Below are 25,165 nucleotides of genomic sequence, written 5' to 3'. Positions count from 1 at the left end.
TCAACCCACCCAAGTTGCACCCCTTGTGTCAATAAAAAGAGTTTAGCGCAGAGAAAGTTAAAGAGTGTTAACTGTAAAGAGGAAAGGTTGAGAGAGAGAGCCCTATCCTCCCATCTTTCCCTCTCTATATTCTAATGTACATGTATATAATTATTAAATTTCTTCTACCTTACTCTGTGGTCCTCGATGTTTTGATTAAGCATGAACCCAAAAGAGAGAGAGGTCTTTCATTTAACAGAGAGAGAATATCGGCCACTCTATATTATATCACAGTATAGATGTATATAATAATTAAATTTCTTCTGCCTTACTCTGTGGTCCTCCACCATGTTTTGATTTAAGCATGAAAACCCAAAAGAGAGATCTTTCACCGAGTGGACCTGGCTAGTGCCAATTCTGGATTATGGGCCCCATATTCTATGACATGTCATTCTTGCTAACTTGAGACTTGACAACCAACTGCTTTTGATGCTTCACTGCGGATATGATAAATGTTCAACCTTTAGTTGAGTACCAAAGCATTGGGATTCGCTGGCCAGGCCACTTGGCATAGTGGGTTTTCGTGTTGATGTGATTGCCACTTGGCATCTTCTCAATCTGGGTCCTCAATCCCCATCTTGATATATGATCATCCACATATATGATCAATGAGTTGTCCAATGAATGGCACTGGCTTTAGCACTAGGCTGTCTATTATAGCTTGTGTATACAAGGCATAAGATTGTTCTCCCCTGGTGTGATGTGATGATGTGGCCTTGGCTCATTTGAACGTTGAGTTGGTGTGGACATCATTGTAAGCTTCAATACATGGTATTATTGCTTTCTTCCTTTATCTTTTTTTAATCGTTTATCTACTATTTTTTGTTCTTGTGAAGGCAGGAAACCTTTCTAGTCTTCTATGTATAATGTAAAGCAACTCGCTGTGTGCTTTTGTTGATGGTGCTTGCTCGTATTGCCTTCACAGTTCTCAGGATTCAGACTCATTGAATGTGACTTCTATTGATATTTTTACCAATTTCCTTTCAAAATTCTACAATCCTATCCTACTTTCTCTCTTGTCAAGCTTCCCTCTTTACAGGGCTAACCAGAGCCTCATAATGAGGTCCGCTTCATCCTCTCAATCCAAGTAACCAAAGAAAAGAAAAGGTACTTCCCAAGCCTGAGGATACATAACAAGATCTATGAGATTCAGTTAAACCAATCACACTTTAGACCTTTATAAGTCGCCGTGATCCTGAAAAATAAAATATACAAGTAATTCGAGTATCACAATAAGTCTGTCTCAATATTTGCAGGGGAAGCAAAGCTAACACATGATAAAGATTTCAAGGGTTAAGCCTTAAAGTAGAACCCAGATATCATACTCGATCATGAGAAGAATTAATAAAATCAATAAAGCGAAGCCTAAAAGACGTCATTGATAAGCAAACATAATGCCTAGAGCTAACGACACTTCTGCGCTGGTTCAATAGATTTGAAATGGATGGTCATGTCGTCTGTGCAGTATATCTGTCATGTGGATTTGCTCCCCATTCCATTCCTTTTGGGTGCTTTTCTTATTGGTTATGGGCTTTCAAACCTTCAACCTTTTCTTTCTTCTTTGACCTTCCCCTGATTGCTTGCTGTTGCACCCTTCTCAAATCTCAACTCTCAAGTGATACTTATTGCTCGCTTTGGAATTTAGATGCCCTGCGTTTATGTTGATGCAGTATTGATTGCTTTTAATTTCTTAGCGCCCAATCTTTCAGAAGATCACAACCAAATAAAGCCTCTAAATCTGCTATTAAGATAGATTATCAGTAGTTGGAAATATGTTAAGGGGTGTTTGACAACATGATGGTTTTGTTCTTGAAAACAAAAACAACTGCCACGTTAGCAAAACTGTATTGTTTTTGCTAACACGGGCAGTTTATTTTTTGTTTTAAAAAATAAAACCATGTTGTCAAACACCCCCTTAGTTGTGGAAACTTTGAGTCTCCAAGGCAAAAACTTGGGAATTTGTTTTACCAGTTGGATGTTTCACTTTACACATCATCTTTGCTGTGTTGGGAAACTAATGACAGTGCAACCATTGGGTGCCAACAACTTTTCATATGGTGCCTGGTGCCCATCTTAGCTCTAACTGTTATAAAGTGTTCACTTTTTTGAGAGAGAGAGAGATGGTTGGCCAACCTAACACTAAGCTGCTCATTGGAAAGGTGGCAACCTATTTCTCATTTTAACCTACAATTGAATCATCTGAAGTAATGATGTTCTCTACAATTACACCACTTCATACCTTTCCATGTCTCTCAATTCCACTTTTCTCTTTTTCTTCTCCTTTTTTTTTTTTTCTTTGTCCTCTTAGTTTCTTTGCATGTGGATGTTGTGGGTGCCTCCTATTTTAATTTCCTCCTCTCTGTACTCAGATGTTCTTTCTCTTCAGGTGATGTATTATTCTAGTGCCAAAAAGACAGAAAGATTAATTTATTAATTAAAAAACCTTTCATCTCCAAAAGTAATAGAATATTGAATATATATAATAGCAGACATGGTTATCAGGTGTTTATGCTTTTTTAATAATGTAAGTCACCAAAGTGTGGTCATTTGTGGGCAGAACAAATTAACACCATTATTTAGTCTAAACTGTATTTGTGTTGTTCCCTTCAAAAGGGTTAAGACAGAGTTAAACTAAATGGGAAATACCATATTTGAATTCGTTGTTAAGTTGAGTTAGAAATCTTGCCAATACTCCTAATTCTTGTTTGTAGTTTTGTGATCTGCATACTCGTCAGAATTCATCAATTGTAACGGAACCATTTCATTTTAGTTTTGCATAGTATTTGAACACACAAGTCCACGCTGGCTGCCATTGCTTTTGATTGTGTGCAATCTGGTGCTCCTTGTTGCTAGACAACTCGGATGCTAGCTAGGCTGGTGAAATTGCTTACTTGAATTCCAAGAAGAATAAATCAGAGTGTCTAAGTTGCTTGATTCGGGGTGGGCACTCCGATATTTAAGTCAGTAAACTTGTATTTGATTGTATGAGAGCTAGAGAGTTAGAGAACTGTGAGAGTTAAATCATAAGTAACTTTTCTGTGAAAGGGGAAGCTTTTAGATAAGCCATCAGCCGTGAGCTCCATGAAGTGTGTCTGAGATCTCCGACCCGTTTGGTTCAGATGTGGTTTCATATCCAGAAGTGGATTCCGTATAAGCAGGTAGTGCCTATCCAGTCATGCCCGAAGTGGGCAGGGTGGTAATCAACTCCTCCGACGTGGCACTGTGATCCCGGGGAAGTCGCAGGCGACAACTCGCTCGAGGAGGAGCTCGCCTGTTATGTCATGTAGCCTACTAAGTGAATCACTACCAGGTCGGTGGAGGCATGTCGCCTCTTATGCTGACCTGACATCGTCCGGTCTAACTGTAGGTCATTTTGCCGAGGTGAGGCCGAGGAGTCCGCTACAGGGGCGAGGTGTTTGTCATGCTTCCGAAGTTTGCTTACATGGTGCTGAGTTGTCGTTTGGTAGTTTTGTGGAGCCACGTGTCACGATGTCATTGGAGGGCCAAATCCACCTTCACCAATTGCCCCCACTCCTGATCCGAGGTTAGCTTGGTGAAGGGAGTAGCTTGTTGCTTGCTTTTGGCCCAAAGTAACATATATGGTCGGTCCTCCATGGCTCAGTCTATTTCATCCGCCTGGCATAGGAGGATTATTGTGCATATTTTGCTCATTCGTCCGGTCTGGCTCATTGGCTCGATTGGGCAAGCGAATTCAAAATTCAAATTCGCCGCTAAGTGTTGAAAGGGCGCGTTCCTCCTCCGAGCCGTCGGTTGACACGCATCTCCATCGTCGACTACAGAATGCTCTCACTATAAATAGGGGGCCCCTCAATAGGCCCCAATTGCACTATTTTTGGAGTGTTCCGAAGAACCGCTTGAACGAGATCTTGAGCAGCTCGCAGACGAGTTTGGTTTTTTGTGCGAGGTTGATCTTCTCTTAATTCCTAGTGAGTTCTTAGTTTCACGTTATGTTAAGTGGGTCGGAGAGGGAGTATCCCCAGGCTGCTCAAGACAAGGTGGGGACCTCGGCTCAAGAGCGATGAGGGTCCCATAAAGGGGCCTTGACCTCTCAAAAACCTAAGACCGGGTCAGAGTTTGGACCTACTGAACTGAGTGGGGAGGAGTTAATTTCCTTGGCGGCGACCTTCTAGATCCCCGAGTCCCATGGATTCATCCTGTCAGGAGAGGATCAATGTCCTTGGAACTAGGGGAGGATTGAGGTATGCATCTTCGAAGATGCGCTTATCATTGGGCTCTGTTTTCCACTACACACTTTTATTTGTGAGGTGCTTTCAGACTACGACATCTCCTTAGGGCAGATCCACCCGAACTCAATTAGGACATTGGTATGGATGATATCCGTCTGTTTTCACCTCGACTTTGAGCTCAACTTTGATATCTTCATTGGGCTTTGCCAAATAAAGAAAATGCACCAGGAGCCTTACTGCTTTTATTTGAGCTACCGATCCGGTTACAAGGTTTTGAGCGACTTCCCTTTGAAAGTGGTGAACTGGAAGTCGAGGTACTTCTTCCTATCCCAAGAAGACGATTGGCCAATGGATACCACTTGGAGGAGTGAGTCGAGGAAGGCCCCTGATGTTGAGTTTGACGATGAGCTAGCAGACCAGGTTTTGTTCCTCATAGAGCGGTAGTCCCTGGCTGACAAGTTTTTGGCCAAACCGATGCTCGTTGGGGCTGGTCTGAGTCCTATGGGTAGGTCGCCTGCATTATACTTATGTTCTGATTTTTTGTGATTTTATGATATGACCAAACCTTTATATTTTGGTAGATATGTCGAGCACGATGTCTGTTCTAGCCACAGTGAGGAGGGCTCCCAGGAAGAAGAGGAGGGCGGATGGTTCCACACATGCTTCGGAGACAGAGCGAGAGACTACAAAAATGATGCTACTAGCTAGGGAGCCCGATGTAGTGGACATCGACAACGACAACATCGGCCCGACCTTTGTTAACCCCACGACCGTACCCAAGAAGTTCATTCCATTTGAGGCATATGCATTCCCTGATGTCACCTTCGAAGGGCCTAGTTCAAGCGGCCCAATTTACCTCCCGAGCTGGGGTGTTACCATAGGATCCTCACGTCGCCTTCGAAGTGAGTAGTGGCATTCTTCTTCCCGAGGATGGGTGGGACTTTAGCCAATGAAGCATCACCAACCTTAGCCACTCAATATTTAGGGACACACTATCGGTAAGTGTCTGTTACCCTCTTCCGATTGAACTTTGCATATGTTTCTTTTGCTAACTTTGAAATTCATTGTAGGCGAATTGCATGACACGAGCTCTATACGATCGCACCATCACTGTGGAGCACAATGTTGCGCAGATGATAGCCGAGATCGAGTCCCTCTGGTAGTAGCTAGAAAGTGCTCGAATGGAAGCCTAGGAAAATCATTGGCGGTTCCTCGATGCATCGTCCAACCTTACTCGCCAAGTGGATAAGGTGAAGGGAAACATTGCCAACTTGACTGCCAAGGTAGGGGAGCAAGCTTGGCAACTTGGGGAGAGGTAGGCTACGTACACCGAGGACATCTAGTGGATGAAGCAGCTTAGTGCCGAGGAGTTCCAAAAGTTGCTGAGTTCGAGCGTGAGAAAAAGAGGAAGTTGCTGCACTGTACTTTAGGAAGGGGTTCTACATGTGCCGTCGCTACCTTTGGGAACTACACCCGAACTACAATTTTGGCCATGCCTTGGTCAAGTCGGTTCTAGACGAGGCGAGTAACCGGATGGACGCTGAGCTGGACACTTCGAATGACATGGTGGAGGACGGTGAGGACGAGGGCGAAGAGGGCATCGAAGAGCATGATGTTGAGGATGAAACTTGAACTGCCTCTTTTCATGGACCCCCTTTATATATATCATACTTCAAGTCTCCGAGCTTGGTTTTCTATTGAATGAACTACCTTATTTTTTAGTAGCAATGTACTTTTTTTCCTTTTTTAATGAAATCGTACACACATTATGCCACCCTTTGCATCTTTTATTTTCTATTTTAGAAAATAGGCTAAGTGTAGAACGCGAGCCGAAGTGACGAGGTGCACCAATGCCTAGGTGCCAAAGCGACTAGACTTGCGACTTTGACTAAGTCAAAACACTGTCGAATTGTATATCTCCTTGGCTAATTCAAAATGTTGCCGAACTGAATATCTCCTTGGCTAGGTCGAAACGTCGTTAAGTTGTTGACGTCTTCCAAGGTCGGCCTAGGGAGCAGCTGAAAGTGGTTTTTCTTCCCCTTATTCATTTAATCGAAGTGCCTATGACATAGGTCGGCTTGACTAGGTTGTTGTAGTAGGCGGTCTATACTTTTGCAGTTAGTATAATTCACAATTCTCACAAACACAACTCGAAACTCGAAACTCCTCATAAATAATACCTCATTAAGTTGTCGACATTCCACACATGGGGTACCTATCTCCCCTCCAAGGTTACGAGCTCGTATGTGCCTTCGCCAATCACCCTTAAGATTCTGTAGGGGCCTTCCCATTTCGGACCTAGCTTTCCCGTGCTAGGCTCAGGCACCACAACTTTCTTGAGTATCAGGTCACCAACTCGAAATTGACATCTCTTAACTCGGGTGTTATAGTGCCAAGCTACTTGTTGCTAGTACATTGTGGTCCGAATGTAGGCCAAGTCACGAAATTCCTCCACTAGGTCGAGGTTAGTCCACAACTTGTCCTTGTTATCCTCTTCGTCATATGCCTAAGACCGCAAGGTCGGGACTCCAATCTCAGTTGGGATGACAACCTCCATCCTGTACGTCAAGTTGAAGGGAGTCTTTCTAGTCATTGTCTTAATGGTATTTCGGTAGGCCCATAGAACACTGGGCAACTCGTCCACCCACAAACCCTTAGGTCGGGAGAGCCGAACTTTGGGCCCGCAGAGTATTGCCCTATTCATGACTTTGGCCTGACCGTTCGCTTGGGGGTGGGCCACCACAGTGAAACTTTGCTGGATTCCCATCTCGTTACCCAATTTTGGAACTTGATATCCTCAAAATGCTTCCCATTGTCTGATATCAACACCATGGGGAGTTCGAACCTGCAGACGATGTTCGTCCAAGAGAAGTTCTGGACATTCTGAGCTATTATCGATACCAACGACTCAACTTCCACCCACTTTGTAAAGTAGTCCACCGTGACCACTAAGAACCTCCTTTGCACGATCATAGGTGGAAAGGGACTGAGGATATCTACCCCACATTGTGCGAATGGCTACAGGCTAATAAGACACCTCAGGTCGATGACGGGTTGATGTGGTATGTTAGTGTGCCACTGACACTTGTTGCACTTCCAAACGAGTTCTATTGCCTCTACCTTCATAGTTAGCCAATAATAGCCTTATCGTAGGGCTTTCTGGGGTAGTGCTTTTCCCCCCAAGTGTCCTCTGTAAAGACTTTCGTGTATCTCGCAAAACACCTGGTTCGCTTTTGTTAGGCGCAAGTAATGCAGGTAGGGGTGTGAACAACCTGTGATGCAATTGCTCACCAATGATCACATAGCAAGCTGGTTGCCGCTCTACCCTCCATGTTGCATTACATTCTGTCGGTAAGGTCCTATGACGCAGATAGTCAACGATCTAATCTATCCAGCTCAGTTCTGCCGCCAAGATAAGAGAACCTTCTTCTCCCACCCTTTATATGCTAGGTCGTGGTAGGTCTTCAATGTAAACTATCCTCTTTATAATGTCTATCACACCGGCCAGCTTTGAAAGCGCATCGGCCTCAGTGTTTTCAGACCTCGAGATTTGCTGGATGTGCCAAGAGCGAGAGTACGAGAGGAGCTCTCTAACCTTGGCTAAGTAAGCCAACATGGTGGGGTTCTGAGCCTCGTATTGCCCACTCACTTGGTTAACAACCAGTTGCAAGTCACTATAGATGATAAGGTGTTTCGCACCAACTTCCTTTGCTAGCGACAACCTTGCTATAAGCTCCTCATATTCAGCTTCGTTGTTTGATGAATGAAATGCTAATCGGAAGCCGTACTCCAATTTGACCTCGCTAGGTCCATAGAGGATCAATCTGGCTCTACTTCCTCTCTGGTTGGATGTGCCATCCACATGGAGGATCCAAGGCTCTTCGTCCCAAGTCAGGATGAGTGCCACACTAGTTGAGGCCTCCTAAGTGTTGATGGACTCGTCCTCAAGGGTTGTTGTGTTGAACGTGCACTCAGCGACAAAGTCTGCCAGGAATTGGGCCTTTATTGTAGGACGTGGCTTAAATCGAATGTCATATTCACTAAGCTCGATTGCCCACTTTGTTAGCCTCCCTGACACCTCGGGCTTTTGCAAGACTTGCCTCAAGGGTCTATCGGTGAGCATGACGATAGTGTGTGCCTGGAAGTATGGGTGCAACTTGCGAGTTGCTAGCACTAGTGAGAAGGCTAGTTTCTTAATGGTGGGGTACTTGGTCTTGGTGACATGTAGGACCTTGCTTACATAATAGACAGGTCATTGCACTTTGTTCACCTCTCTAATTAGTACCGAGCTTACTACCTCATCATTCGCAGAGAGGTAGAGTGTAAGCTCATCTTCATCTTTTGGCCTAGTTAGCAAAGGTGGGGAAACTTAAATATCTTTTCAGCTCGTCAAATGCGAGTTGACACTCTTCGGTCCACTTGAAGTCCTGGTTCCTTTTTAATGGCTTTAAAGAACGATAGTCATCGCCTAGCCGATTTCGACATAAACTGGTTTAGGGCAACTATTCGACTTGTTAGCCTTTGAACCTCTTTAATTAACCTAGGGGGTCTCATATCTAGGACGACCTGGATTTTATCAGGCTTGGCTTCGATGCCACATTGGTTCACTATGTACCCAAGGAACTTGCTCGATGAGACTTTGAAGGCACACTTGTTTGGGTTGAGGTTCAAGTTATATTTTCTTAGAATATTAAAAACACTATTCAGGTAAAAAATTAGGGAGTTCAAAAGCTGAGTTTTTACAACCATATCATCAGCGTAAACTTCATTTTTATTTCCAATTAATTCAAAAAAAAATGTTTACAAGATGCTGGTAGGTCGCCCTATCGTTTTTCAAGCCAAAGGGCATCACTTTATAACAATAAAGGCTTGTTTCAGTTACAAATGCCATTTTCTCCTACTCAGCTGGATCCATCTAGATTTGGTTGTAACCGGAATAGGCATCTATGAAGCTTAACAACTTGAACCCTAAGGTTGCATCTACCAGGCAATCTATCCTAGAAAGTGAGAAGATGTTCTTTGGGCAGGCTCTATTGAGGTCGGTGTAGTCGACGCACATGCACCACTTGTCGTTGGCCTTCCTCACAAGCAATGGGTTTGCAATCCAACTTGAGTACTGGACCACTCTAACGGAGTCTGCAACGAGAAGCTTCCTGACCTCCTTGTCTACTATCCTCCATTGCTTCTGGGTGAGGCTCCTCTTCTTCTACTGTACTGGTCTAACAGTTCAACTCTTTCGTTTCCATTCTCTAGGGCGGCTCCAAGTCGACATCGACATCCTGTTTGCCTTTCCCTTTCAGCATGGCCACGTAGTACTTTTGAGACTCGAGCTTATCACCTTGCACTAGTCCAACTCCATAAACTGTCGAGGATTTCATCGATAGATGGTACGTCGACACCATAACTCTGAGGGTGTGCAGGATCGGTGGGCCTAAAATTGTGTTGTAGGGCGAAGCAGTTGCATCCACTAAGAAGTCGTGGTTGATGTGCACTTGGTTTGGTGCTGAGCCTGTTGTAACTGGTACATTGATTCAGCTTAGGGGCCATACAACTTTTCTACTGAAGCTGACCAAGGGAACGTCGATTGAAAGTAGGTCCTTCCTTTCTAGCTTCATCCTCTCCAAAGCCTCTAAGAAGATGATGCCCGCCGAATTACCAGAGTTGATTAGAATCCACTTTACCTCGAAGTCATTTATCATTAACTTGACTATGAAAGCGTCATCACGTGGATATTGGATCCTGCGAGCATCATTCTCGGTGAAGTAAATTACTTCCTCCACACGAGGGTGCTTCGGTGGGTTATCGTCCTCATGCAGGATCTCTTGAACTGAATTCTTTTCGGCTAATGTGCTATAGTTTGCTACAATGGACCCGCCTATGATCATGTTGATTACACTACGAAGGGGCCGCCTTATTTGATGAACCACTCATGGAGGCTGAGGCACTTCTCTTGGCTAGTCAGTCTCGGTCTTCCTATTTGATGAACTTCTTAAGGTAACCTTAGCGGATTAGCTCCTTGATCTCGTCCTTGAGGTTACGAAAATTTTCAGTATCGTAGCCGATATCCCAGTGAAAAGTGATAGTATTTGTTTGGATTCTGGTTAACGGGGTTTCCCCTCATCCAGGTGGCCATCTTACGTACTCGACCAACTTGATATGCATGAGGATCTCCCCTCTCTTCGTGTTTAGTGTGGTGTACTTCCAGTTCTGAATGGGAGGGGTGCGAGATCACTGGCTAGAAGATTTGTTGCTTCTATAGGGAGACCTGCTTCATCGGTTGTGGGGGAACCTGGTGTGTTGTGGTGACTTGTTCTTTTTCTTTTGTTTGTTGCTCTTGATTCGTCCTCTAGTCTCTTTCGCTTTCCACTCAGCTCTAACCAAGACCCAAGTGTTTCTTCGGCCTTTGTGAACTTGGCGGCCTAGTTAAGGAACTCCTCCATAGTGGCTAAAGGGTTCAAATCGACCACCCAATGCAAGTCATGGTGCCAGACACCATTAACTGTTGCGGTGAGTAGAATGGCTGGGTTGAGGTTAGGGATTTGTAGCCGCTCCAGGCTTAATCGCTTGATGTAGTCGCGGAGCATCTTGTCAGGTCACTAGACAACGTTGAGGAGGTAGGTTGCTGACTCCAGCTCTTGATCGAACCGGCGGCTAGTCCCGAATACCACATTTGAGCTGTACCCCTAAAAATGGTAGAAAAGGCCATGTATAGGCTCGCGTCATTGGCCCCGTGAAGCTATATCAAGGCTTGAAAGCTATCGAGGTGGTCGACTGGGTTGGTTGTTCCGTTGTAGGACTCCAAGATAGGGGCCTTCAAATCCTTAGGCCATGGGGCCGTAAGGATCTCAGCGGTCAGTGGTAAGGTGCGGGTTATCGGTTGTGCTAACGAGGTGGCAAATTGGCTCACCTCCTTATTTTCCTCTTCCTTTTTTGCCTTCTCATTATTATTCGGGGCGAGGAGGCTCCTCCTTATGTTGCGGTGTGTATGCTTGTGATGCCTTCTCTTGGACCCCTCGGTCGAACTAGTAGCTTCGCTCCCAGCCAACACTATAGCTCGACTCAACTCTTTAACAGACCTGGCTTAGATCATCATGATGGCGAGGTGGATCCAGTATTTGGTTTTGGTCACCGGGTTGTAGATTATGGTTTACGTTTTGACCGACGACCTGGTGTTGTTGCTGAGGCTGTGGTTATTGCCGATGCTGATGTTGTTGTTGTTGCATCCTAGACATTGCTGCAAAACAACCCTCCCATATTTGCATCTACAAGTCTATCTCGCAGACGAATTGCACCAGTTCATAAAACCGTTGATCGTTAATCCCGACAGGAATCGTGGAGGGTTCAACCATTGGGAGAGGAGCATCCACAGCGGGTAGAGGGAGGTTTAGGCCTTGGGTGGCCGGGATGCTAGGTAAGGTCAGGGGCACGACGAACTGCCCAATAGTAATAGAGGGGACCTTAATGTGCATTGCGGGCTGGTCCTGCCCCCTTGTGATTGCACCGTCAACACGTGTATCATTGTTGGCATTGTTACTTGAGGATAGGCGGTGCCAATTGATTGTGCGTGATCTGGTGCTCCCTGCTGGCCAAGCAACTTGAATGCCGAGCTGGTGAGATCGCTTGGTTGAGCTACAAGAAGAACAAATCAAAGTGTCTAGGTTGCTTAACCTGGTGTGGGCACTCCGATGCTTAAGTCAACAAACTGGTATTTGATTATATGAGAGCTAGAGAGCTAAATCACACATACCTTTTTTCGTGAAAGGGGATGCTTTTATATAGGCCATCATTCGTGAGCTCCACGAAGTGCGTCTGAAATCTCTGGTCCTTTTGGTTCGGAGGTGGTTTCACGTCTAGAAGTGGACCTCGTATAAGCGGGTAGTGTCTATCCAGTCGCGCCCGAAGCGGGTGGGGCGATAATCAGCTCCTTCAATGTGGCGTCATGATCCCAGGGAAGTTGGTGGTGACAGTTCACTCGAGGAGGAGCTTGCTTGTTGCATCACGTAGGCCGCTATGTGAATGACTACCAGGTCGGTGGAGGCAGGTCGCCTCTTATGTTGACCTGACACAGTTCGATCTAATTGCAGGTTGTTCTACCGAGGAGGCCGTGACATGGGTGAGGTGTTTGTTGTGCTTCCGAAGTTTGCTTACGTGATATTGAGTTGTCATTTGAAAGTTTTGTGGAGCCACGCGTCACAATGTCATTGATGGGCCGAATTTGCCCTCATCAGCTTTGTTCCAGGTTTTTATGGAAAATTATAAATGAAGGGCCAAATTCGCCTTCATCAGCTCTGTTCGAGGTTTTTATCGAACATTATAAATGAGCTCACTTTCAAAAAGCACCTGAAATGACCTCATTACAGCAATTGGGAATGGGGAACCATTTAGGATGTGAATTTCAGCTCTAGGAGAAACAAGAAAAGGAATTATTTCATTTTATGTGACATCCAAACAAGCTATGAATTACTGACCACACAAAGTACAAAACCATAGGTAGATTGGTTATCCCTGAATGCCATGTTTTATGTGGTATTTTATTTGATTTAATGCAACTGTACCTTAGATTAATTTCATCCCCCCTCCCAAAAAAGAAAAGAATAACACTAAGGGTCCATTTGATTTATTATCGGAATTGGAATCGAAATGGTCTATCGCGTACTCTGTTATTGTTAATGGTTCAGACAGAAATCAAAATGAGAACGGGAATAATTTGGAATGGGATTTCATTCCCAAGAGGAGAGGAAATGGCCATGGGGAATACCATTCCACCATGAATGAGATTGGGATTCTGATTCCGAGAGAGAGTTGGTTACAACTTAAAACCCAACCCATGGCCATCAAGGCTCGAGCAACAGTGGGCATCGTGTAGGGCCAATTACACAAATTGTTGATAACCATGGGAGGGTTAGGCCAGAGCTTGGATGACATTAATCGTTGAAGTTGATACTATTACTGGCGTTTGGTCCAAGCGTGCGCTACCCACTTGCTGGCTTCTCTCGGTCTCGGTTTGATTTTGCTTCTGTTAATTAGTTCACTACACTAGACAACAATATCTCTCATCTATCTAGTTGTTTGGTACAATGGCACTGTGCTGAACTAATGCCCCCCCCCCTATTGACTATTGTCCCCTTCCCCTGGGGAGTCATGGCTTCCCGCATGCTCCACAAATCCTCATTTGTTTCTTATTCTTGCATGTATGCAAGGTTTTTAAAATCGGAAAATCGGATCAGGCAGGGAATCGTTCTTGGTCCGATTCTCAGATTGAACAGTTTGATACAAAAAATTAAAAATTCAAAAAGAAAAAAAGTATTCGGATCAATGGTTCGACCGTCCAAATTAATGATTTATTAATTAAATTAATGTTTTTTTTTGCCAAAAAATAGTTTTGGGGTCAGTTTTGAAGTGCGTGGGAGTGATATACGTGGCTTGACACATCATACATGCCAGGAGAGGTATTTGACACATCATACACACGCCACAGCAAGTGACAACTTATGGGGATCGAAAATGTAGCAGCTAGAGCTATAGAGATGCCTCCCTGCTAGCTAGATCGTTGCCGTAGATGCCAAGTTAGGAGCGCTTATGTTATTGCCTAAAACCGTCAACCGTGTGAGGGGCCATCAATCATCCTCGTCATCATATTTGGATGAGTCCCATCCAAATAGCCTCTCCGGCTCCCACATCGGACCTGAATTCGCCTCCGAAGTCCAAACCCAAGGCTGTACTTAACCATGGATCCGAAAGCGAAAAGGACCCGCTTGTCTGGTTATCTCAAGTCTCAACGCTTGACCCGAGGTTGTCTTGTACGCTTATTACTTCTTGCTCCATTGAAGCCTTTCACTACAACCAGTTTCCAGTCCCGCTCATAAGTCATAACTGACCCAGTTGGTGGCCACCTTCACTGAGAAAGTGAGAAGCCTTCAGCTTTAAGTTTGTAGAGTTTCCCACTTAAAATTATTAAAATTTTCCAGTATTACCATCCTAATCTAAACCCGTACGTGACTCGTGTTGAGGTTGCTCCATACACCGTTACACGAGTAACCTTGCACCCACGTGACTGATGTGACACGTGGCGTCCCGCAACCTGACAACCGATAACAAATTCTGTCGGCATTGACCCAACTATATGGATAATCAGGTCATAAATGTGGTTAGATCCGACGGCGATTATCTGAAAGCATTTTAGAGAGAAATTCTTGCCATCGGATGGGGACAATCTTGAAATTGGATGTCTATTCTGCGGGGATGAATCCCTGTAAAGTTGGACATGAAAAGGTGATTATGTCGGTGGGTTCTAGTTCAACGGGGTCGATCAACGGTCGTGGACGTCGAGGTTGGATTGGAGAATACATTTCTTTAATGCTACCTATTTTCATTCCCGACCGGCGACCGATCCAGCTCATGGGAGGTGTTGATGCCCACGTAGTTACAATGGAGCTGGAGACAAGGAACACGTGAGGGACGAATGGGGACTTGATGATGTGTAAGCCACGTCGCTTATAGGGTCGCACTGTTGGATGACACGTCGGAAAACGTATGCGACAAGGCCCGTGTTGTTCTCCCTTTTCGAGATAACAGTCACGTCGTCTACTGTCTACATGGCTTTCTCTTTCTCACCTTTTATCTTTTTCCTTGTAGACAGTAGCAACGACAACGAGTAATCTACCAAACCACATTTGCTACGACAGCACCCTCCGTAGCTGCTGCATGTATCGTCATGGCCCCACCTTGAATTAGTTGTTGGATATAGCCACTAGGTTCTCTGTTTCAGACTTTCGTTCGGTCAATATTCAATCAAAACTGGGGTCGGGGCGTTTGCGGAAAAGGAAAACTAACGCCCATCATTTTTCAAGGAATTGCAAAAGTACCCTCAGTTGTTATGTGTGGACGTCGTGTTCAGTGAATCAGTGGTCCAGTGGACAGTATCACCGGTCACACAGTCTATCAAATCAAATAGCAAAGAGCAACCACTGATATCGGTTCGAATTTTGGTGGTTTTAGTGTTAGTTCAGTTCTAGAGTTTATTTGCGGAACCTATACTTTCTCTATTCTAAAAAATGATTTTTTTTCTAAATATTTGATTTTTATTAATATTAATAATAATATATTTGAATTTTTTATTATTTTTATTGATTAATATGAATAAATTAACCTATAGATTATCATATTAGTTCAAAAAATATTAATTTTTATATTACTTAGTACACATAAATACTGAATTAAAGAAAAATGATCAAATCGCTTAATTGACTTAATGGTCATGTGAGACCATGATTTTTGTAATACGAATACTTGGATTCTCTAAATCGGATAGGATAAATCTCTAAACCCTAAAATCAATTTGGGCAAGGAAAAAATTTGGAATTAGATCGTTTTTTTATAATAGATTGGATATAATTAGTTCAAAGCCAATTGGATTTTTTTTGATAAAAAGATTAATTCATTAGCAAACATCCAAAGAAACAACAGAACAAGAGAGGAAGTGAAACTAAGACTGTTTTGAAGAAAAAAGTAAGAAAAGGACAAGAAAGGAGATCTCCCTGCATTTCCCTTCCTTTCCCCACCTTTTCCTTCAAACCAAACATTGCCTACGAAAACAGACAAAAGGAAAAAACAAAACTGAAAAGAGATAAACAGAAAAATATCCTGAGGATTGGAAATTGATTCCAATATAATTTACCCATTTGCTCTCCCACCCCTAATTCTAATTCAAAGATACAAGGCAATCGTACAGCAAGGCAGAGTGTGCATATGGGTATGCGGTTTGGCCGGGCCGGGTAAATTGTTCTCAAGTCGAAATTTTATGAAAATATTTGAACCTAGCCCAAAAAAAGTCAGTCGAAATTCGAACTCATAGGTTTAAAGTCATGTCCAAACCTGACTTAAAATGGGCCGGGCTGAACTTGGCCGTCGGCCTACCCGACCCATGAACAAACAGGTCTAGATTGATATTGTTAGATTACATATACGTCGAAGGTTGTGGAGTAGGGTATATAAGAGGTTGTCAGCGTTACCAATACTTTCAGTCAGGGCAAATCACAGGCCACTTGCATCTCGAGTCACCATCACCCCAACCCTAAAGCCCAGCCCAAATTCCCCTTTAATTTTAGAGCTTAGGCTTTATCGTTTATTATAATAAACTAGTGTACGGACTTGTTAAAGAAAAGCGAAAATTTGCACTTGTATATAAATATTAGAGGTCTTGGGGGCTTGGCTACCCCCGGTGTTCAGACGCAAAAGCCCCTGTTTCAACATCGGGTCACATCTAGAGGAGGCCATGTGCTCTCTCTCTCTCTCTCTCCTTTACTCTGGAAGTCTGAAGTCTGAACACTGAACAGGGCTTTCTGTGTTGTTAGTACGAGCAAGCTTAACAAGGGAAAGAAAAGGCCCTGAAACAAGGAAGCTGTTTCTTCTCTTAAAAGTAAGTGTAAAAAACCCATCAATTCTTTCTTTCTTTAGGTTTGGTCCTTCTTCTGTCGCAACAGCCATGAACTTCAGTCGACCGAACTAGAACTGCGATATCATGAAGAGAAAGAGAGCCCAGCTTCTGCCTGTTTCTTCCTCTGATTCTGCTTTGCACCTTTGGCTTCTCTGGGTTTCCTTTGATTCGTGATGAGAGAGAAGTTGCTTTAAATTCAAGGGAGAATGGGCGAAGATAACTGGGGTATGCAACCTTCTGGAGCTCCACTAAACGTGCAGAGAGAGGAGCACTGGAGACATTTTGATAACTCTGTGAATGCGGTTTCTTTTGGGTTTGTTGCTACTGCGATTCTTATTTCTATGTTCTTAGCTATGGCCATTTTCGAAAGATTTCTTAGGCCCAGATCAACGGCACTAACGCCTTCCGGCGCACGAAATCACAGTGATCTCGAGGCACAGATGACCTTCAACGGAAAGCTTGGTCACCCATCACCCAAAGTAATCTCTCTCTCTCTCTCTGCTTAAGTTCTAGTTAAAAGTCTTTTTTAGTGGGTGATTTAGTGGATTGCCTGCCAATGGTAAAAGACTTTGGTTCTCTGATTATTTCATTATAACTTGAACATAGAATATCATTGTTCCCACATAAATACTCCTGCGCGTCCACTCGTTTTCTGTTCTTTTTTTTTTTAAAGTACTTTTCCTCTTACGGTCTTACCTGCAAGTCTGCAATTGCACTTGAGTGGAGACACCATCTTCATTATAACGATAGAAATGTCCTCCACTGGGTTACTTTCTCACTTTTTATTTCCTTCTTCGATAATCATACATAGTGAGTGATTTGGGCACATCTCCCGGGAAAAGACGAAGGACACCCTTGCGTACTAATTATCAGAGGGAAACTTTTGGGCAAATCCCATTTTGTTAAACACCAAAAAAAAGGGATTTACCCAAATCACACTCCATGTATCAATTGGTAGCGTAAAAATATAAGATGAGGCCTTCTGTTCCTTCAATTTTATTTTCTTTTTACGAATTACTTGATCATTGGTGCAATTAATTATTACAGAAATGAGGTTGCGAATAAGTTTCAGGGATTTTCTTTGCGTGTGTTAACATTATCTGTTTCTCCCTATTGTTTGTGTTGACATTAACAGTAGTCTCTTCTTTTCTTCAGTCGTTTTGTTATCTTAAAGAATAAAGATAAGGTCCAGTGGCTCTATAAAATGACAAATACGCATCAACCGAAGAGATTACCTTAGGATCATCTTATCCATGATGGGCTTATCTAATCTAAACCAGTCCTTGATCGTCCGATTGATGGGCTACCCTTGGACCTTCGTTTACTACTAAACCCTTAAAACTTTGGCTAACCAGATGAGCTAAAAAAATTCCCATGAGGGACAGAGGGAACGGTATTTGGTTATTGTTCACAGATGGGTACCTTGGTGGTTTATTTGATGGTCCTGATTGTTTGGTTATTGTTCTGTTTAGACGATGGAGATGAGAAGCATGGAGGTTCCACACCCACAGGTATCTGCATTATGAAATACACTTTTACGTGGACACTAAGAAACTATATAATTAATGGTTATTATTGTCCCGTACTTCTGCCTCTTGTGGTTGGGGTCCTGCTAGACCACCACCCACTTTAGCCCCTCCAATATCTCATAACTAAGACAACCAAGAATCAAAGAAAAGAAAATTCTTAACAAAGAGTATATTATTAGGATTAAGATGCAGGTTTTCTGTTGTGTATATATATTAACAAATGTGTCAGATTTTTTTCTTTTTTTTTTTTTTTTCATATATGCATTATTATGCTCACGTGATACTGGTAGTACATTTGGCATGGCCCACTTGTCTATCTGCCCCGACTTTTGTAATTTTGTTGGTCGGTGGGGGGTTCATCCTAACCCTTGGTTTGGGATCTGTAGAAGGTTAGTGGAATAAACCGATTTATTTGTTTATTTGGTGCATGCCTTGGATAACAAAATGGGTGTAATGGGCCAATGACACGTAACAAGGGGAATTTATGCAATACATTTTTCTTTCTTTTGGTTTTTTTCCTGTTGATATAATCAAAAGAGTTGCATACATTTGTGAATCCCCCTACTTTAAGGAAAGGATAATTCTAAGGTGCAACATACAATGGTATAAACAAACTTAACCTGCAACTCCTTTGACTATATCAAGCAGCCCAAATCTGTGCTTCAAAAGACATTGGAGAAAATCTGCTTTTTGAGAACCATGTTCTTTCCTGGTTGGTTGATATTGCAGAAAAGGAAAGACTGTTATTTTGTTCAATCAAACTTTATCTATTTTGTTGTTTGCTTCCTGCCAATCAGGAGTAGTAGTGTTTGCTGTTAACAGTGGTAGATATTAATGCTTTCTATGTCATAGCGGTAGTGCTGATATGGTGGATGGTCTGGTTGTTGGTGTTATTGTGAAAAATTTCTCTTTGACCAAAAAAAAACAGTGCTATCTTTTTTACTTTAGTCTATTTGTAATCATTAGAAGAACATGGATTGTTTTGTAACCTGAGATTACTATTGCCATTCATGGTGGAAGGATCGACCAGGACAACCAAAAGAAAGAGATTTTCAGTCGTTATTGGGTTTTCACTTTTACTGTGCAAATGGTTTTAGGAACAGCCCAAGTCAAAACATGTATTATGGTTGTCAGCATATGCATCCATCACCAACTTCTGTGGTACTTGCATCACTGATTTTTAATTTACCTTTTTGTAGTATAGTAACAATGGTAATAACATGTCTGATTCATTGCTGCTCCCATACATTTTATAGTTGTTCTTCTATTGTTATAATCTTAGCAGGTTGGGTTGATATTGGTATCACTGGTCTTGTACTAACCAGTAACCACCTTATGTAAACCTTCCCTTAATTTGTCTAAAGAGATTACTTACTTCCAGTGATACTGGTTTTTCTTTTGTTGATGGCATTTGTTTTCTTGATTGGGATTTGCAGATGTCAATATATGCTAGTGGTGTGTCAGTTTTGATGCCCGGAGAAGAAATCCCCACCTTCATTGCTCACCCAGCTCCCGCGCCATGTCCCCCCGAGCGCATGTCACGGCCTCTCCACCAACATGTCTCATTCAACAGCCCTACAGCTGCCCAAGGCATGATGAACTCAGTTTCAAACTTGAGTTGAATAGAGAGAAGCACATAGTACATTACTCTGAATTCAAACCCAGTTCATGAAGAAGATCATCCAGTTCAAGAAAAAAAATACAACCCTGAAAAGGGAGCTTTATTGAAGATAACAATCAAAACACTTGGGGCTCGAACTTGAGCCGGAAAATTCCTTTCTTTCCCATTTCCTGTTGTGTATACTGAAATTGGTGAGCGGGCTATTCAGGCTTAAGACCATCCGAAACAACTTCAGAGGAGCTTATTTATTTCCTTCTGCCTCAATTTGTCTTTTCCTCTGGTTCAGATTTTCACAGTGATTCAGATCTGCCCCCAAAGGGATGGGCTGCTCATCCTTTGAAGTGATTGGTCTTGACGTCTTGTAAGCATCGAAGAAAATAGCTGTTGTTTGGAATGTTGAGGGACATTTTGCCTGTTGGTGTTTTTTAAACTCATCAAGTGGTTTTCTTTTCTTTAGTTGGATTTGCAAATGCATCGATTGCATAGCCTAGAAGGAAGGATACAGGTCAAACATGCCATCAAAGAGTCTAGACTAAAGAAGAATGCATACAACTAAAGGTGGTGGTGGAACAACTTTTTTCTCGGGGATGTGACAAAAAAAAAAATAATGCTTTTGGTTAAAACTTAAAAGCACACATGATGGATCCAGGCCAGCTAATAGACTTGAGAGAATGCGTAACAAAGGTGGTCCAAAGAAAGTAATTTTGATGGTAGGAAAAAAGAAAAGAAAAGCTTTGTGCTACATACTAGCCAACAAGCCAGACTCAAATTTTAGATTTGGAATTGGAATGGACCATTCTGATTCCTAACTGTTTGATCGGACAGAATTAAAATTTCATTCTCATTCCTGGTGGCATTCTCCGATGGGAGGGAATGGTCATTCTCTCCTTAATAATGAAGTTCCAATCCAGTTGATTCCAGTTTTAGTTCTGATTCTTATTTGAATCAAACAGATTATGGGAATATATTACTATAATTTAAATTGTAAATCAAGGTTTAAAGTATTGATATGTATTGGTCTGTATCGGCCGATATGTATCGTTCCGGGACCCCTCCGATATGTTTTTATGGTGGGTGTATCGGGGTTTGACCGGTTCAAGGAGTTGGTTCCTTTAAATCGGTTTTAGAAAAAAAAATAAAAAAAAAAATAAAAAAAGAACAGTATCGATTCGCCCAATATGCCCCTACCGACATATTGATAATTTGAACCTTGCTGTAAACCGAATGGACCTTAATATTTTCTTTGGTAGGGATGCCTACTTGACTGGTCTTCGTTGGCTTATATAAAGCAGAATGTTTTGTCTCGTCTGGGTGAAGGGCCGCAAGAGGGCAATGGCAATCAATGAGGAATTGGAGATTTGCCTGGGAAAATTACATGATCATGGTCTTACGAGTCTAGGACCCGCTTAAGGCTATTTGCTCCCTCGGCCCCTCCCTCACTGTCCCTCTCTATTCTCTAAATTCAACGTACGTACACACAACGTCGGAACTTGGACGCCGGTGGATGGGATCATGGGAATGAATTAATTTTCTGTGATAGCTTTGCAAAACAGCTTAGCTTTGCAAGAGGACAGACCACGGGGGGTTTCGGGTTGGATGTTGGAACATGGAATATAAAAGGTGAATTATAACTTAAAGAGTAGGTGCCAGTTCGGAATTGATGCTCATGCATGTGGGTATTAATGTTATAGGTGGAGGTGCAGTGGAGTTTAGAATTCTGAAGTGAAATGCAGTGTAGATTATCCCTATAAGTTAAGGCAAATGTTATGGTCCATTTCAAATCAAACCCTGGAGAGAGCAGGGGACAGGACGTTATGTGCATAGAAAACAGGGAGCAGAGAAAAGAATGATAATGACTATGAAGTATATTTAACAATGAAGGATATCAAAGTGAAAAGGTTTGGAAATCTAACCAAATAGAAATAGAAATCCTTATTGTCTTTGTCTCTGTTTGATGCGTTTCCTCGACTGTGACCAATTGCCCATGTTTGGGACATGCTCCATCAGGTTCTATTTTCCCACAGGACCACCCATGTGGATCTTGGAGGGGGCGACAATCAACGTGGACAGTCCCCTACTTTGTCACACTGATTTAATGTCCTGGTTATCCTGCCTCTTATTAGCATCCTCTTTTACCATGTGGCGGGATTAGCTAGTTTGAAACTTGCCAAATGGATGCCATGGGTTGTCATAAAAAATGTCATTTTTAAGATTCCTTTAGGTCATTTTCATTTTTCGAAATGTCACTTATCCGGGTAGTGCATTTACACGGGTAAATGTTTTTTAAGGAATACTTATATGGGTAAATTCATTTATCCATGTTCTTTTGATTCACAGGTAAGTTCAACGACTTTTTTACCTATAAAAAGTTAATGTTAGAATAGACAAACTAGTTCTATTATATTTTGTAAATTTTTCTTCCAGGTAGGAAAGTTATTTACTCACCTGGGAGATGAGTATCAATTACCCAGCAGGGACTCAGAGTTTAAAAAAAGAACACTGTTAAGTTGGTCAAGATGAATTTGCTTCTCTCCCATTCTACTAGTCCCTCAATTCCAAGACATTCCATTTAGAAAGTACCATGTGCCCAAATGGACCTGACCCGCCATTTCCTGTTGGATCCTGATTTTTTATCTCTGTATTCCGCATTTTATCTCTTTTGGCTCATAAATTTCATACTTCTCACCTTCCTGAAATCTAGGGGTGCCAATGTATTAGGTTTAGGTAGGATTCATCTGAATTAAAATTAATTTAAACAGGTTGGATGGTCCAATAAGACATTGAATTGGATCAATCAAACTTGCATTGGACCTGATCCATCTCTAATGGATTTATATCGGATTGGGTTGGGTTGAACTAATATCTGATCCCCTGATAAAAGATAAGAGTAAGGGTGCCAATGGACTGGGTTGGGGTTATATTCATTCTGAATTAAAACTAATTTGAATAGGTTGAATGGTCCAAAAAGACATTGAATTGAACCAGTCCAGACATAATGGTTCAAAGGATTTATGGGATTAAATTAGACCTGATCCATCTGTAATAACTGGGTTGGGTTGGACCAATATCCGGTCCATTGACAGCCCTACTAACACTGACACCTACCTTCATCAATCGACAAAAATTCTAATTGAGTAGCTGCCACTACGGCTCTTCAAAGTTCAAACCCGAAGAAAGATATTTGCCTGCAGTTAGAATCCTGGGCATTGTTAAAATGTTGAGAGTTTCTCGATGACATACTGTTGAGGCCAGTCCCATCATTAAAGAATATGACCCAACTTTCTTACTTGAATCAAGAAACAACACCATTTGAGGGCAAGAATGGGACCTATATATGGCATTTACATAAACTTTTATTTTAAATTAAAATTTATCAACCTTCCCTCGCTAGTAACATGCTTAAAGAAACCCTATTGTGTAAGGGCTTTGCCTAAATACTATTTTGGAATGGAAGAGAGAAAACAGAGAGAGTTTAGAACTGGAAACAAATCAGGAGAGATGGAGTGTAGTAATTGGTCATGTGGTTGGAAAAAAACAAGGGAGAGAGAGAGAGATGAAGACAAAGGAGAGTGACAACATATCTAATTTCAATTGTGAGAATAGGCGTGAGTATTATTCAGTTAAAACTAAAATCGAAAAAATTGAACAAAAAAAATTTGGTTTTGGTTAGTTCAGTTTTACAAAATTTCAATATCGATTTTCAGGTTAGGAAATTTCGTCAACTGAAAAATGGAATTAACCAACTTTATTATTTATAATCTATGTTATATATCACACACACACTAGTGTATATGCTTGTAGCAAATAACAATTATTATTATTATTGTTATTATTATTATTATTAAATTTTGTATTCCATTTCTATCATAAATAAAAATAGCTTTTATTTTAAAAATTATTTTTTATTTAATATGATGAATCTATAACATTAGAAATGTTCTCAAATATTTTTAATAAAATTTTGTACATTTTCATTTGTGGTATTCTATCTTTTTTTTAATATTTATTATTCAATTATGACATCATAGGTTTCTTTGAAAAGTTGGATCATTGACCCACCATCTAGATAAAAAATAGCTTTGCTTTTGGAATAGTTTTAAATTAGGGAAAATTATAGCCAGAGCCGGCTATGTCATCGGAGGTTTCAAATTATAAAAACCCTTGCCATGTCATCGGAGGTTTGTGTGGTTGTTGCTAACATGGGACTCTTAATCCATGTTGGACACAACAAAAGGCTTATATTGAAATTGCCCTTTAATGTTGGGTAATTGAAAAAAAAAAAAGAGTTTTTAGTTTCTCTCCCTCTCCCTCCCTCCCTCCTTCTCTCTCAATCTCCCTCCCACTCTCACTTTTACAGTCATCTCTCTCTCTCTGCTCAACGACTGTGTGATTTGAAAATAAATAAAAATGGTTTTTGGTTTCTATATTTACATTATCTCTATCAATTTCTCATATTCTATATGTTTACCTATCTCCCTCAATCTCTCTCATTTTCTTTCTCGGTTGATCTCTCATTCTCCCTTAATTTCTATATCGTTCTCCCTCAGTTTTTTCTCCTACTCCCTCTCTTGTTATTTTTTTTTATTTTATTACACACTTAGTATTAATCAAACCGTATAAAAGAACATGAGACCAACTTGGTATGGGTAAAAAATCATTACACCAATTTGATAAAAGTTCACAAGAAACTCTTGGCTATTATTACACCAACTTGATTGTACAAGTGGTTGGTCCCTTAAGTTTCTTTATACAATCTGATTAATATTATATAAGTTTGTAAGAAAAGCCAAAAAAGAACGAGAGAGAGAGAGAGAGTGAGGGGGGGGGGGGGGAGGGGGGAAGAAACACAAATTTTGATTTGCCTACAGATCAAAGCTAAGAGAGTGGGAAAGACAAAGGGGACAGGATTAAGACATGATTGTGGGAGTTAGAGAGAAGGGGGGAAGCTTGAGAGGTAGAGGTAAGCCTACAAATAAGTTGGATTAGATCTGATCCGATTCTGATACTGATCCGTTAAGAGGCAGATTCGGATATCCCTCTTGACCCTAACAAATCAGATCGGATCGGAAAATCCAATCCATTAACTTAACGGATCAAATTCGGATATTAGCTAATAGTAAACCCATGATTGTGGGAGTTAGAGACAATTTTGGTTAAAAACCCATGATAATAACTTGAAAATTCATTTTTGATAATTTAACCTCAATAAAAATGATAGTAAATAGTCAGTCGTTTATATGTATGTTGAGAAAACAAGTATTTTTAACCAAAATTGTCATATGTACTGATGGAGGGTGATTTGGCCCGACCTCGTAGCCCAGGGACACGTGTG

The 25,165-nt window shown here is 41.8% G+C and overlaps 1 protein-coding gene across 1 annotated transcript; it reads left to right on the top strand.

The window, feature by feature from the left end:
* Nucleotides 1–16,456: 16,456 nt before the first annotated feature.
* On the top strand, nt 16,457–20,289 carry LOC104605633 (uncharacterized). Its single transcript, XM_010270477.3, has 2 exons — nt 16,457–17,162; nt 19,649–20,289. Exons 1-2 carry the CDS (start codon nt 16,890–16,892, stop codon nt 19,832–19,834), a joined length of 459 nt encoding a protein of 152 aa, XP_010268779.1. The 5' UTR covers nt 16,457–16,889; the 3' UTR covers nt 19,835–20,289.
* Nucleotides 20,290–25,165: the final 4,876 nt, after the last annotated feature.

The sequence above is a fragment of the Nelumbo nucifera genome, chromosome 1 (genome assembly GCF_055504915.1).
Source record: "Nelumbo nucifera cultivar China Antique chromosome 1, China Antique-T2T, whole genome shotgun sequence".
NCBI classification, from domain to species: domain Eukaryota; kingdom Viridiplantae; phylum Streptophyta; class Magnoliopsida; order Proteales; family Nelumbonaceae; genus Nelumbo; species Nelumbo nucifera.
Note: the sequence above shows the minus strand (reverse complement) of the source record. Positions and strands in the feature narration are given on the sequence as shown.